The sequence below is a fragment of the Cyprinodon variegatus genome, unplaced genomic scaffold, assembly GCF_000732505.1.
Source record: "Cyprinodon variegatus isolate N-32 unplaced genomic scaffold, C_variegatus-1.0 Scaffold221, whole genome shotgun sequence".
Taxonomy (NCBI): domain Eukaryota; kingdom Metazoa; phylum Chordata; class Actinopteri; order Cyprinodontiformes; family Cyprinodontidae; genus Cyprinodon; species Cyprinodon variegatus.
The window spans coordinates 1,026,735-1,038,287 of NW_015150674.1; the positions used below are offsets into that span (position 1 = coordinate 1,026,735).

At 38.3% G+C, this 11,553-nt stretch overlaps 1 protein-coding gene across 3 annotated transcripts in view; it reads left to right on the forward strand.

The window, feature by feature from the left end:
- The window catches only part of zfat (zinc finger and AT-hook domain containing), a 13,636-nt gene extending 3,706 nt beyond the window's left edge, over window positions 1–9,930 (forward strand). For 2 of the 3 annotated variants that reach the window (XM_015380741.1, XM_015380739.1), the window contains 17 exons: window positions 396–454; window positions 1,053–1,130; window positions 1,350–1,498; window positions 1,604–1,695; window positions 1,877–2,025; window positions 3,666–4,500; window positions 4,946–5,051; window positions 5,151–5,383; window positions 6,088–6,169; window positions 6,298–6,417; window positions 7,423–7,596; window positions 7,697–7,785; window positions 8,098–8,236; window positions 8,425–8,531; window positions 8,763–8,850; window positions 9,485–9,582; window positions 9,657–9,930. In XM_015380741.1, coding sequence (XP_015236227.1) covers window positions 396–454; window positions 1,053–1,130; window positions 1,350–1,498; window positions 1,604–1,695; window positions 1,877–2,025; window positions 3,666–4,500; window positions 4,946–5,051; window positions 5,151–5,383; window positions 6,088–6,169; window positions 6,298–6,417; window positions 7,423–7,596; window positions 7,697–7,785; window positions 8,098–8,236; window positions 8,425–8,531; window positions 8,763–8,850; window positions 9,485–9,582; window positions 9,657–9,857 — 2,799 coding nt within the window. In that variant the 3' untranslated portion in view covers window positions 9,858–9,930. The remainder of the gene's footprint in view (window positions 1–395; window positions 455–1,052; window positions 1,131–1,349; window positions 1,499–1,603; window positions 1,696–1,876; window positions 2,026–3,665; window positions 4,501–4,945; window positions 5,052–5,150; window positions 5,384–6,087; window positions 6,170–6,297; window positions 6,418–7,422; window positions 7,597–7,696; window positions 7,786–8,097; window positions 8,237–8,424; window positions 8,532–8,762; window positions 8,851–9,484; window positions 9,583–9,656) is intronic. The other variant, XM_015380740.1, reaches the window with a different exon arrangement.
- The last annotated feature ends 1,623 nt before the right edge of the window (window positions 9,931–11,553 follow it).

Here is an 11,553-nt window from a genome sequence, read left to right on the forward strand (position 1 = left end):
CTTTATCATGTACTAAACAAAAAGTTCACTCTGTTGTTGCTTAATTGATCTGCTCTGTGTTTGATCATCTAAAGTTCTAAATATATCATGAAGAGCAAAGGGAGGGGATTAACCAGGGTACCGTTTATGCAAAAAGCATTACATGTACTTACTTTGGCCTAGAAACATTTAGATGTCAAATGGTTACATCTGCTCACTTATAGTAGTATTTTTTTTATTTCAGTCTCCAAAACAAAAAGTATAAAAACATAAAACCTTTCTTTAATTAAGTTGTATTCTTTTTTTTTTTTTTGTGCTTTTTTAATTAAAAGTATATGTAGTGTGGATGGCTCTGACATCTGTGATCAATACTATATGATTGATTCAGGTATAAACAGAATGCTTTGTCTAATCAGGGCCTCTCAAGAGAAGTTACAGCCTGTGAAAATATCCCCACAACTAAAGACGAGTTGAGGTAAGCAGAAAAAGTCTCTCCGCTCTTATTTCAGGAGCAAATCATAACTTTGGATTATAAAAAACTGGGAAAAAAAGCACATGTTTAAGGAAGTTATAATAATTATGCTGTTAATTGATTAATCTGTTAGTAATTTGTTTTTATTAATCGATTTATAATTGGATAACAAAATGTCCCTTTAAGGACCCTTCACACAGAATGGAAACCAGTAAATTAGGTAATACACTTAGGGAGTTCTGGATAGAGGATTTTGACAGATATTTTTTTTTTCTATCTTGAATGCAAAATCTTTAAAACTTTTCTTTTTTTTGTGCAATTTTTGTTTAGTTACTGTTCTATGTGAGTTGCTTTGATAGTAAATGGCATGTTTTAGAGGCTGTATGCTCCACCTAACTATTAATTGATTACTAAATTAGTTGATGATTGTTTAAATAATTAACTAATCCGATTTATTGTTGTAGCCCTACAGAAATGTAAAAAAAAAAAATAAAATCAAGCTGCTTTCGATTGTGTGGTGTCTTCTTTTTTTTTTTTTCTTTTTTTTTTAAACATCAAAAACATCAAATTCTACTGATTTGATGTTTTCTTCTCCATATAGATCTGATGTAAATTCACCAAAAACAGCATCATCCACCAGAGGATTCCAGGAATATTCCATCAAACAAGAAGCTGCAAAGTAAGATATAATTCATTATCCATTCAAATCCATTTTGCTCATTTTATTTTGAAGTTCAGATTGTTAAATGAGGAGAAAACTACAGTTTGCCTTTTTTTTCACACATTATTTTGCCTGTTAAAAATGTAACTGTTGTTACATAAAGCAGTTCTAAAGTTAGATAACTGTTCCCGTCAACATCAATGTGCTTGACAAATATAGCCGCTGTCTTTGTTTCAGTTTACCCCAGAGCAAGCTGAAGATCTTTGCCTGCGAGTTTTGCAATAAGATCTTTAAGTTCAGACACTCATTGGTCGCCCATCTCAGAACACACACCAGGGAGAAACCCTTCCACTGCCCGCACTGCGACTACGCCTCCGCCATCAAAGGTAATTCACTAGTTAGTGGAAGAAACGGGAGCACTTTGGTTTCTGAGAAGGAAGAAAAGGTGTTATTTCTTCAGATTTTTATTTTTATTTTTTGCTTGTTTAAAGCCAACCTAAACGTTCACCTAAGGAAACACACTGGGGAGAAGTTCAGTTGTGAGCACTGCGACTTCAGCTGCCTCAGCCCAGGACACCTCAAGGTGGTATATTATGATGCTTGTGAGATGGAGAGAAATGTAATGTAACTTGTAAGATACACCTGTTTGTAATTTGACTTTTTAATGTTATATTCATTTGGTTATGCCATCTAAGTCTGTTTTTGATTAAGTTATGGTAGAGTGTGAGATGATTGCTAATCTTTCTCTGTTCTTGCTGATGCAGGTTCACATAGAGCGAGTCCACCTGAAGATGAAGCAGCACTGTAGCTTCTGTGAGAAAAAGTACTCCGACGTGAAGAACTTGCTTAAACACATGGAAAAAAGGCACAACCTGAAGGATGCTGCTGTTCTCCAGACCTACCAGCAGCTAAGGTTTGGTCCTTAAGGGAGGCTGATAAGTTACCCACTTTAACCGATCATTAAAAAAAAAATAAAAACATTTAAAATACCTCACTAATTCCGAAGGAAAATTAAATGTTTTTTTTTTTTTTTTTTTTGTAAATGGGGACAGTTTTGTATTTATTTATAAGTGTTATCAGGCTGTTATTTCTCAGGATCAAATGATAACACAAAGTTAGACTTTAATATTTTGGAATCAGAGTTTGGTAGATGCACAGATGTCCATGCACAGACATTCATGTGTGGATAAATGTTGCCTAATAAGCTGCAGAAAAACTTACAATCTCCCTGTAGCATTCAACAAGCCCTGGAATTTCTCTTTCTACATATTTAGTGAATATTTGACGCTCCATCTTTGCATGAAGTAGAAACCTGTTAGCCATTTTTTAACATAACCATTCGGGAAGTTTTTTCATCACACTGGAAATTCTGGATTGCTTTAAAGTTTCCCTGACCTAAAATCGGGAGGTCGTCCTCCTTCATTATTCCCTCCATGTTCTTCATTGGTCTTTTATCTCTGCTAGTATAAAACAGACCCTCAGGTTGGGTCTGTTTTTGGGTTAATGTCTCTAACTGATTGAATTGCATCGAATCCTTGCACCTCAACAGTTGTTTCAGTTAAGTTTGTTAGATTTAGGAGACGCTTTAGATCTTTAGGTTCATTGTTTGGCCAACTAAAGATGTAGGTGTCAGTAGGACTGAGGAGGTTCCTTTATGGTTAGCATCTCAGTCCAATTTAAGACTTGCTTCACTTTGGGATTCCTGCAGTTTGCATTTTATAGCTTAACTCTGGTTTGGTTTCTGGACAACCACACTAGATTTTGATTCCTCTGAAGTGGCAGTTTTGGTTAATTGATAAAACTTTATCACAGTAGGTTTTTCCAAGAGTCAAGTGAACCAAAATGCATCAAAGACAGTTTTGGAAATGAATAGTTTAATCTTAAAACTCAGTTTTGTGCCAAAGAACCAGCAAATTGAGCTCTGTGACTTAAGGAAAATGGTCAAATATCCAGTCAGAGGTCTGAAATGAATCTTTTTGATCAAATTATTTGGGGGATAAATTGGGTAGATTTGAGTCTGTTTGCATATTATTGTCAGTCTGTGAAAGGGTGTCTGCTTTCCATTAAACGTCTGCAGCGGGTACAGATTCTTAAGCCCAAACCCCTTATCTATATTTTATGTAACTTCAGTCCATTTAGAAAAAAGGAGCTTTTCAATGTAGGCTTTTAAAGCCCATGTTGATTGACATATATATTTATTTTGTGACCCTGCAGGTATAGATGGTTGAATGGAAATCAATGATGTAGTTGATCAATGATGGAGTTTCTTATAATTTTATTTATTATAATTTAGTTATCTTCCAATTTATTTCTAATATCCATTCAAGGCAGCAGTTCAAGGACCAGGTTTTCTCTTTTAGCCTTACACTGATTGGTTTCCCTTGCCTGCATTCAAAAATTATTCAATGACTTCTAGCTCCTTAAATAGTTTCTGACTTTTCCATTATGTTCCAGTTTACATTTATTTCAACAAATCAAAGCATCATATTTAGGGAGAAATAGAGCAATTTTTTAAATCTCCTGCTTTACCAGTTTTCTATGGGTACTCTGCAGGTTAAAGACTCGGCAGGGCCTAAGGCAGCTCCTCTACCACTGCCCTACATGTAACCGGCGCTTCAAGAACCAGCAGGAATGTGAGCGCCACCTGCTGATCCACGGGCCTCAACCGCCTTTCGCCTGCCAGCTCTGTGACCACAAAGCTACCAAGATGGTTGCCCTGGCCGCCCACGTTAGGAAGCACCTCTTCCTCTACATCTGCAGCAGGTGCAACAAAAAACTGGTCAGCTCACAGAGACTGAGGGCTCACCTGGAGGAGAGTCACTCTGAGCTGGATATGGAGCAGAGCTTCATTGACTGTATCAACATCAGCTACTGTCTGATTCCCCCGAAAGAAGTTGGAGGAAGTGAGGGGGGTGAGAAAAGAGAGGGGGAAGCCACACTTAAAGAGGCCGTCGGCGACAGGACAAATGTAGGAGGCCTCGAGGGAGACGAGAAGACTCCGATTGAAGATGAGAAGCAACTGGAAGAAGAAGAGGAAGAACAAACCAAATCAGTGAAGATGACGGAAGAGGAGAAAGGAGGAGAAGAAGAAAGATTAAACATAGAAGCTCAGAAAGATTCCCAGGAGAGATGTGATGAAGCAGCAGCTGAGAACACAGCTGGAGTAGAGATAACGCACTCGCCTTTATCACCAGAGGTCGTCCACACCTCACCTCTAAAAGACGAGAGTAAAGAAAATACACACAGAGACTCTGTGAACAGATCTGCAGCCAGCAGCACAGCTTCATCTTCAGCATCAGGAATTACCAACGTATCTGGTGTCACAGTTGAAATTCATTCATCTGCAAATATCCTGATGGAAAAAAGCCAAAATTCACCCACAGAGAAGGTACATTCAGAACTACAGTGGAATCAGTTAACCCCAACACTAATAAAACTCTGTTTGAATGCTTTTGTATTAAAAAAAGAGCGTCGGTATGCAGCTGAAGCATTTTACATGAAAAGAAAATTTAGCTATAAAGAAACTGAGATGTGTTATACAAAAGCTAGATGATGTTTCCAGATAGAGTAAGAGTGATTGAACAAGTGAAGAAATGATCTAAAATGTGACACTTAATGTAAAATGCCCTGGAACACATTGTGAAACTTTTTTAGGAGGCTTTAAGTAGAAGCATACTAAGGATTTGATTATTTATTCAAAAGGAACCAGCAAAATCATTAGAAATGCCCTCCATGATTAAATTAGGGTTAAATTTGTCACCCTGTTCATTCTAGTTTTGACATTTCTCTCTTTACTTCCTCTATAACTGTGTTTTTTTTTTTTCCCCCATCAGAGTGCTTTCCAAGAGGTGGTTTCATCTCTTCAGAAAACGCGCCTCGATATGGAGACCTATCAGGAGCTCAGGAAAATGTACGGAAACCTGGAATGTCAATATTGTGGTGAGACCATAGTGGTTATTTGTGTTCACTTTTTCTTCTATTCCCTTGCTTATGGATTGTGCTGCTTTCTGCTTTTAATCCCGTTTGTTCTCCTTTAAGGTAAACTTTTCTGGTACAAAGTCCACTACAACGTCCATGTCCGCACACACACTAAGGAGCACTTGCATTACTGCACCAAGTGCAGCTACTCTTCCATCACCAAGAGCTCGCTGAAGCGGCATCAGATCCAGAAGCACAGCGGTCTGCTGCTGCCTTGTTCCACTCCTGGCTGTAAATACTCCACACCGGACAAATACAAGCTCCAAGCACATATAAGGACTCAGCATGATCAGGTAGGACATCTGCTGTATCGCACCAATTTCTTATAGACTATATGAAAACCCCAAGTAGAATCTGAGTTCTGTTTTTTGAGATTCTCACATTTAAAAAGTATCTGACCGCAGAACAATGTTTGTAGATGTTGATGTTTTAGGCTACTAGTCGCTATGAAAGGAAGAAGCTTTCTCTCCACATCGCTCTAAACAGCCTTTTACTGCTGTAAAAAAGGGTAGTGGCAGCGTCATGCTTTGGAGCACCTGATCACAGCTAATAGGAGGATAAATGGAGCCCAATGCAAAAGTGTAAGGAAGCAGTGGAACCCTTTGCACTGGGATGGAGACTCGCCTTCTTGCAGGATGGGGATCTTGTTTATAAAGATTTAGCCTAAATAATTTCCATCTAATTAGAATTGGCCAGTCACAGCTCAGATGTAAATCTCACTGAGAATCTGTGTAAAGTACTAAGTTTGCTAAGTACTAAGTTTACTTAGTTTGCATGCTCCTTATACAAACTGCCTGAGCTGAACTATTGTCAATGTGGGAAATCACTAAATGTCTCTATATAAAAACGCACAAAGTTTTATTTACCGGTATAAGAAAACACAATAAATCTTCATGTTGTTTGCATTAAACATTTTTATAGAGTTCAAAAGGTGTGGAAAGTTTGGCAATGTTCTCTGAATTGTTTCTTGATGCCCTGTTATGGTTGTTATTTACAGGAGAGGCGTGCCGTTTGTCCCATATGTCAGCGCAGCTACCCGCAGCACAGATTAAAGCACCACCTTAAATCATCCCACCCAGGTGAAAGAAAGAAATATATCCCCAGGAGAAAAAAAATAACAAGAAACACAATATCCAACAATTTGGAGTCTTATCATTTGCCTTGTTTCTTAGTGTGTGTTGACCAGTAGATGTTTCTCATTTGACAGATAAAGTACCTGCTGGAGGACATGGAGTGATGGTGCAGCGTGCAGAGAAGTGCCCTTACTGTGACTCCTACTTCCTGAAGAACAGCAGTGACTTTCAGCAGCACATCTGGGCCCATCAAGGTGTGCTGGCGACGCAAATAAAACACATTGCAGTTATTCTGCATGGCTTGTATGTCATCACTTTGTGAGCTGAGTTTCCATCTGTCTGTGATCATTGTCTGCTTGTCCTCCAAAGGGAAGGAGCATGAAGTTAAAAATACTCCAGATGTGATTTAAGAGTCTATGTAGCTTTTTCTTGGCCTTTTTTGGCATATTGCACCATGTTTTTTTCGCCCTCCTGTGCCTCGCCATGAGCCTGTATCTCAGCTTGAGCAGCTGTTCGTTTTGCTCGTTAATCTTTACCACATGTTTTCCTCCCTTTTTTACCTTGAAGAGCTGTTTACCTTGAAGTTCCAGCTGCTCTCAGGTTGAGATGCGGCTGAAGATTGCACACAGATAGCCAGCACAGGTGTCAGTGAAGGTCTCAGAGGACGATGGCGTTTCTAACATCTCCCAACTTTCGCATATTTTTGCTGCTCAGTGATGTTTTTTTTTTACATTCATCTATATCGATGGCTACACGTATTAAACAAGCTCTTCTGTTTTGTATATCTCTTTATATGTTTAGCCCTTTAGGGTCACAGTCCCTTCAATACAGTACTTACAATACAGGAATTTTGGACCATTTTCTTACATTTCTATGTTGCAACTACATAAGTTAATGTGTTATTGGGACTTTATATGACAACCTGAAGTTCCTATATGAATTTAAATCTGTTTTTTTTACAGTAAAGCAGGATGGATACCACTTTTTTAAGATTTTTTTATTTGTAAGCAAATTTAAAACCCATGTCTACTTTCTTTTTACTTTGTAATTATCCACTATGTATTGCTGGTTTATCACTAATATCCTTATGAATACTCCTGCAAGGCCTGTAATCACAAACATGTACTGACTTTATATCTATAATGGAGAAAAACTTAGAAAGCCTTTTTTTTTATCAGCTTTAATGGTTCTGCCAATGAGGAAAATACTGCTCATGTGTTTGATTCTAGATCCTCTTTATGTGTGTTGATCTGGTTCAGGTCTAAAGCCGTACACCTGCAGCGTGTGCAACTATTCCAGCTGCAGTCGCAGTAACCTGAAGACCCACATGAACCGGCACAACAGTGAAAAGCATCATCTCTGTGATCTGTGTGGTAAAAAGTTCAAATCCAAACTGACGTTGAAAAGCCACAGACTGAGCCACACAGATGAGGGTAGGTTGTGAATGGCTGAGGGTTTGTTGACATGGGGGAGCGTAAGACCGTAAAAAAAGCTGTGATAATCTAGAGGGGGGGACATTGTGTGTCTGTACAGGGAGGAGGTTTCGATGTTCAGAGTGTCCATTTACGTCGGTCTATAAGCCTTCCTTGCTGCGACACATGGAGCAGCATGCTAAGTTTAAGGTAGGAAGCACACCTATCCACAAACAGCCAGAGTTTCTGATTCTAACATTTTTTATTTTCCTGCATAACATCTAATTTTGTAAAAAGAAAAAAAGATCAATGCTTATTTGAACATATTCTAAAATTATTTTAAATGGTACAATTCCTAAAACTGACTAATCTGTCAGATTTGGTTTCATCCTGTAACTGGAAACATCTGAGACTTATAACAGTTCATTTAAGATAAAACCCCGTTGAATAAGCCCCCTGAATTTTAGGCTTAAATTGCATTTTGTTTCTCTTAATTAACTTCCTCTTGGTGTGTGTTTGTAGCCGTATCGTTGCGCTCACTGCCAGTACTCGTGTAACATCGCCGGGGCTCTGAAGCGACACTACAACATCAAGCATCCAGAGGAAACCTATGAGAAGGCTGGACCTGGACTGCCAACACCTGAAACCCTGAAACAGCAAGGTGCCGTCCTCCAAACTCTGTCAGCATATCTGTCCTTTTCTCAGAAATCAAGCTCACATTTAGCAGCATATCATTGTTTTAAAAGAAGGAAAAAAAAGGGTGAACATAGAACACTTTGGATGTGTAAAATGTGTGCTTCAAAGTACAGCCAGTCTAACTTGATTTATTTCTTTTATCCCTGGTTGCAGGTGGGATGAAGTGCCCTGAGTGTGAGTTTGTTTATGGAACGAAATGGGAGTTAACCCGTCACCTGAAGACCAAACACAATCTGAAAGTGGTAGAAGGAAACTGGGAGGTAAAAAATATCACAGATGAAACAAAAAAAAACAACAAAAAAACAGGGTTTCTATGTAGCCTGGAAAATTATTGAAATGAGTTTTAACAAATGTTTTCTCTGCATAATTTTCCATCCATCCATGCATGCATCCTTCCTTTGTTCCTTTCTTTCCTGCAATATGACTGTATAATAATGTGTTTTCCTTATCTATTTTTTTTCACTCTTTCTAATATTTGTGTGCCTGTGCAGGTGACTGAGGAAACAGAGACTCAGTTGGTCTCTGTAGAGAATGAAGAACATCTCACTGAAGCATCTTTAGAAGTCCTGGAGGACGATGGTAACCGTGATAAAAAAAATTGCAATAAGTGGCTGAATTAGCTAAACTCCTGCTTTCTTGTGCCAAACTTTCGTTCTCCACATATATTGTTGCTCAAATCTGATTCTTCCTACAGTGGTTTGCCATAATACTTAAAGGTCAGATTAGACCAAAATGTAACTTCTTTTGCTCTGCATGCGTTGTGTTGTTAAAAAGCGATAGTATCCACCTGGCAAAAACTCCAACAGCATGCTGTGCTGATATGTTTATTCAACCAGGACATGGAATCTGTTCTGTCTTGGAAGAGAAGATTTTACAGGCTTCAAAAAAAGATTCTTGACTGGGATGTGAGTTTATTTTTCAGAAGGACAGTGCCACTTAACAATGACCAGACCTCCAAAAAAATAGTTCATAACAAAGGATATTTGTCAGTTAAAATGACCCAGTGTACCTTTTGTTCCAACCTCACAGTAATCAGGTTATTTAGCAAAAATAAAAACAAAAAAAACACTTATTTGTATCGATCCCATCCAGTCAAAAGATGGAAACATGCAAGCTTTTGGTTGTTTTTTTTAAAATAAGGATACAAATGCTTTCAGCAAAGTAGCATGTTATTGTGTAAATATGACAGAGCTCATATGTCTCTTCTTTTCAGGTAATGTCCAGCAGATTGCTGAACTGAGCTCAGAGACTCACAATGCTGTAGCCTCAATGGTAGCAATGGCTCCAGGCACCGTGGCTGTAGTCCAGCAGGTAAACATGGTCACTACACTGTCTGGAATTGGGTGTTTTTTTAAGCCTGTACTGACCTAAAGCTGTGGGTAAAGTTGCAGGTAGCTGAGGAACAGGAAGTGGGTGACTGCAGCAACCAGCTGATGGTTGTGGATGCAGACGAGGGTCTTGATGGCAACCAGGTGATGGTGGTGGAGGATGGACATGGCCTGGATGCTCTGACCGTCCTCACTCAGGGAGAAAACACACACCACTACATCGTATACATCCAGGAGCAAACTGTGGAGATCATCTAGGAGTCTTCAAATATCAGCAACATTTTTGCTTTACGAAAAAATAAAGAAATGTATTAAATGGATGCTTTTACTGATCAAGACTGATTTTTATCAGTCCCATTTTACTTCAGAAAAAGAAAGTATTGCAGCTTTGGTTTTTTTGTTGTACAAAATAAAGTAATACAATTTTCCTTCACAAGTATGGTTTCATTTGTCAAGAATTGTATGTCATCAAGCAGGGATTTCAGTTTTGCTTAAGATAATTCTGTTTCTGTGTAATGTGTCTCAGATTGGGTTTTGGGGACCTGATCAGGATGCTCTGTGGATGTCCCCCTTTGTAGTTTTTCTAATTACATCCCAATGGGAGGAAACCTTTAGGAAGACCTGAGACCAGAAACACCTTTTATGATCCCCCAGAATGAGCTTTTGTTGGAGACAGGGATGTGAGGGGGTTCCTATTGGACCTGTTGCCTCTTTGTGTTTATTTTTTTCTTTATGCTTTGCTCCTTTTCCTCCACATGTTGGGACCAAACTCTTCTATTCTGGCTTCATCAGACAGCAAGACATTTCTCCAGAGGTTGAGACGGGACTTCTTTATTGCTGAATTTCCATTAAGGCTATGACTGATCAGGATTTAGTTTAGTCTGTGGATAAGCACAATCTCTTGTCTTAGAATCTTCGCGGGGGTTGTTTGTGCATTTTGAACTAAAATACAAAACCTGCCTCTTTGCTGCAAAATTCCCATTGGAAGTGTGGTTGCATGTATTCATTTAAACAGATTTATAAACCATCTTGCATCTAAAAATTGTTTTTGTGCCACTTTGTGTAGCAAATTTTTTTTGTCTGTATCACCATCATTTTAGATTCATAAACTAAGTTTTCCAGGGGTCATCAAATTTCCATCAACCTCCTGCCCCAAATTTAACAAACCAAACAAAATTAGTGTCTGTTGATTTGGTTACTTTTGTGCTTTTTTGTGTAGCAAAAAAAGTGTTTATGCAGCTATGATTTCAAAGATAATAAAAGAATAAGGGGAGCTGGTTTACCTTTGATGACCCATGGAAGACCGCAACACAGAGTGGCACAAAGATTTGACACTCAATCTGTCAAATTTCATGATGGGGTTGAGGCCTTATTCACCTTACAAAATGTACTTAACCCCTCATAGGGAAAGTTGCCGTTTTTGATCACTTGCATCCCCCTTAAAAATGGAGTCCCTCCCCCTCCCTCAGTGAGGTCTAGAAACACAAGATCTATATCCAGCCATTCAGCAAAGATGCTGCTACATGGCTGTACATCTTATTTTGGGAATTGACCAATTAGATGAACCCTTGAATGATACATTACCTACTGTAAATGAAGTTGGAAAAAAACGTAAAAAGCTAACTGAAAAGTTAAAACGTTAAGTTAAAAAGTTAATAAGCCTAGTTAACAATTATATTTAGATTTATAAACTAAAGAAAGTAAGTGCCAGTATCAGCATTAATGCCTCTAAAGTTATGTTGGACCAAAAAAATGTGTTTCTTTCACTCTCTGAGTGTTTTTCATGAATTTCTTGCAGAAGCACTTTTGTTATTTTTCCTAATATATTCCGGCAAGTTGGCGTTTCTTGATATTACATTGACATTCATTTTTGCCATCAAAATATTTATATATTTTTTAATGTTACAAAGGTAATAAGGTCTAGTCCTGGAGTCCAATAACATAATTGGCTTGA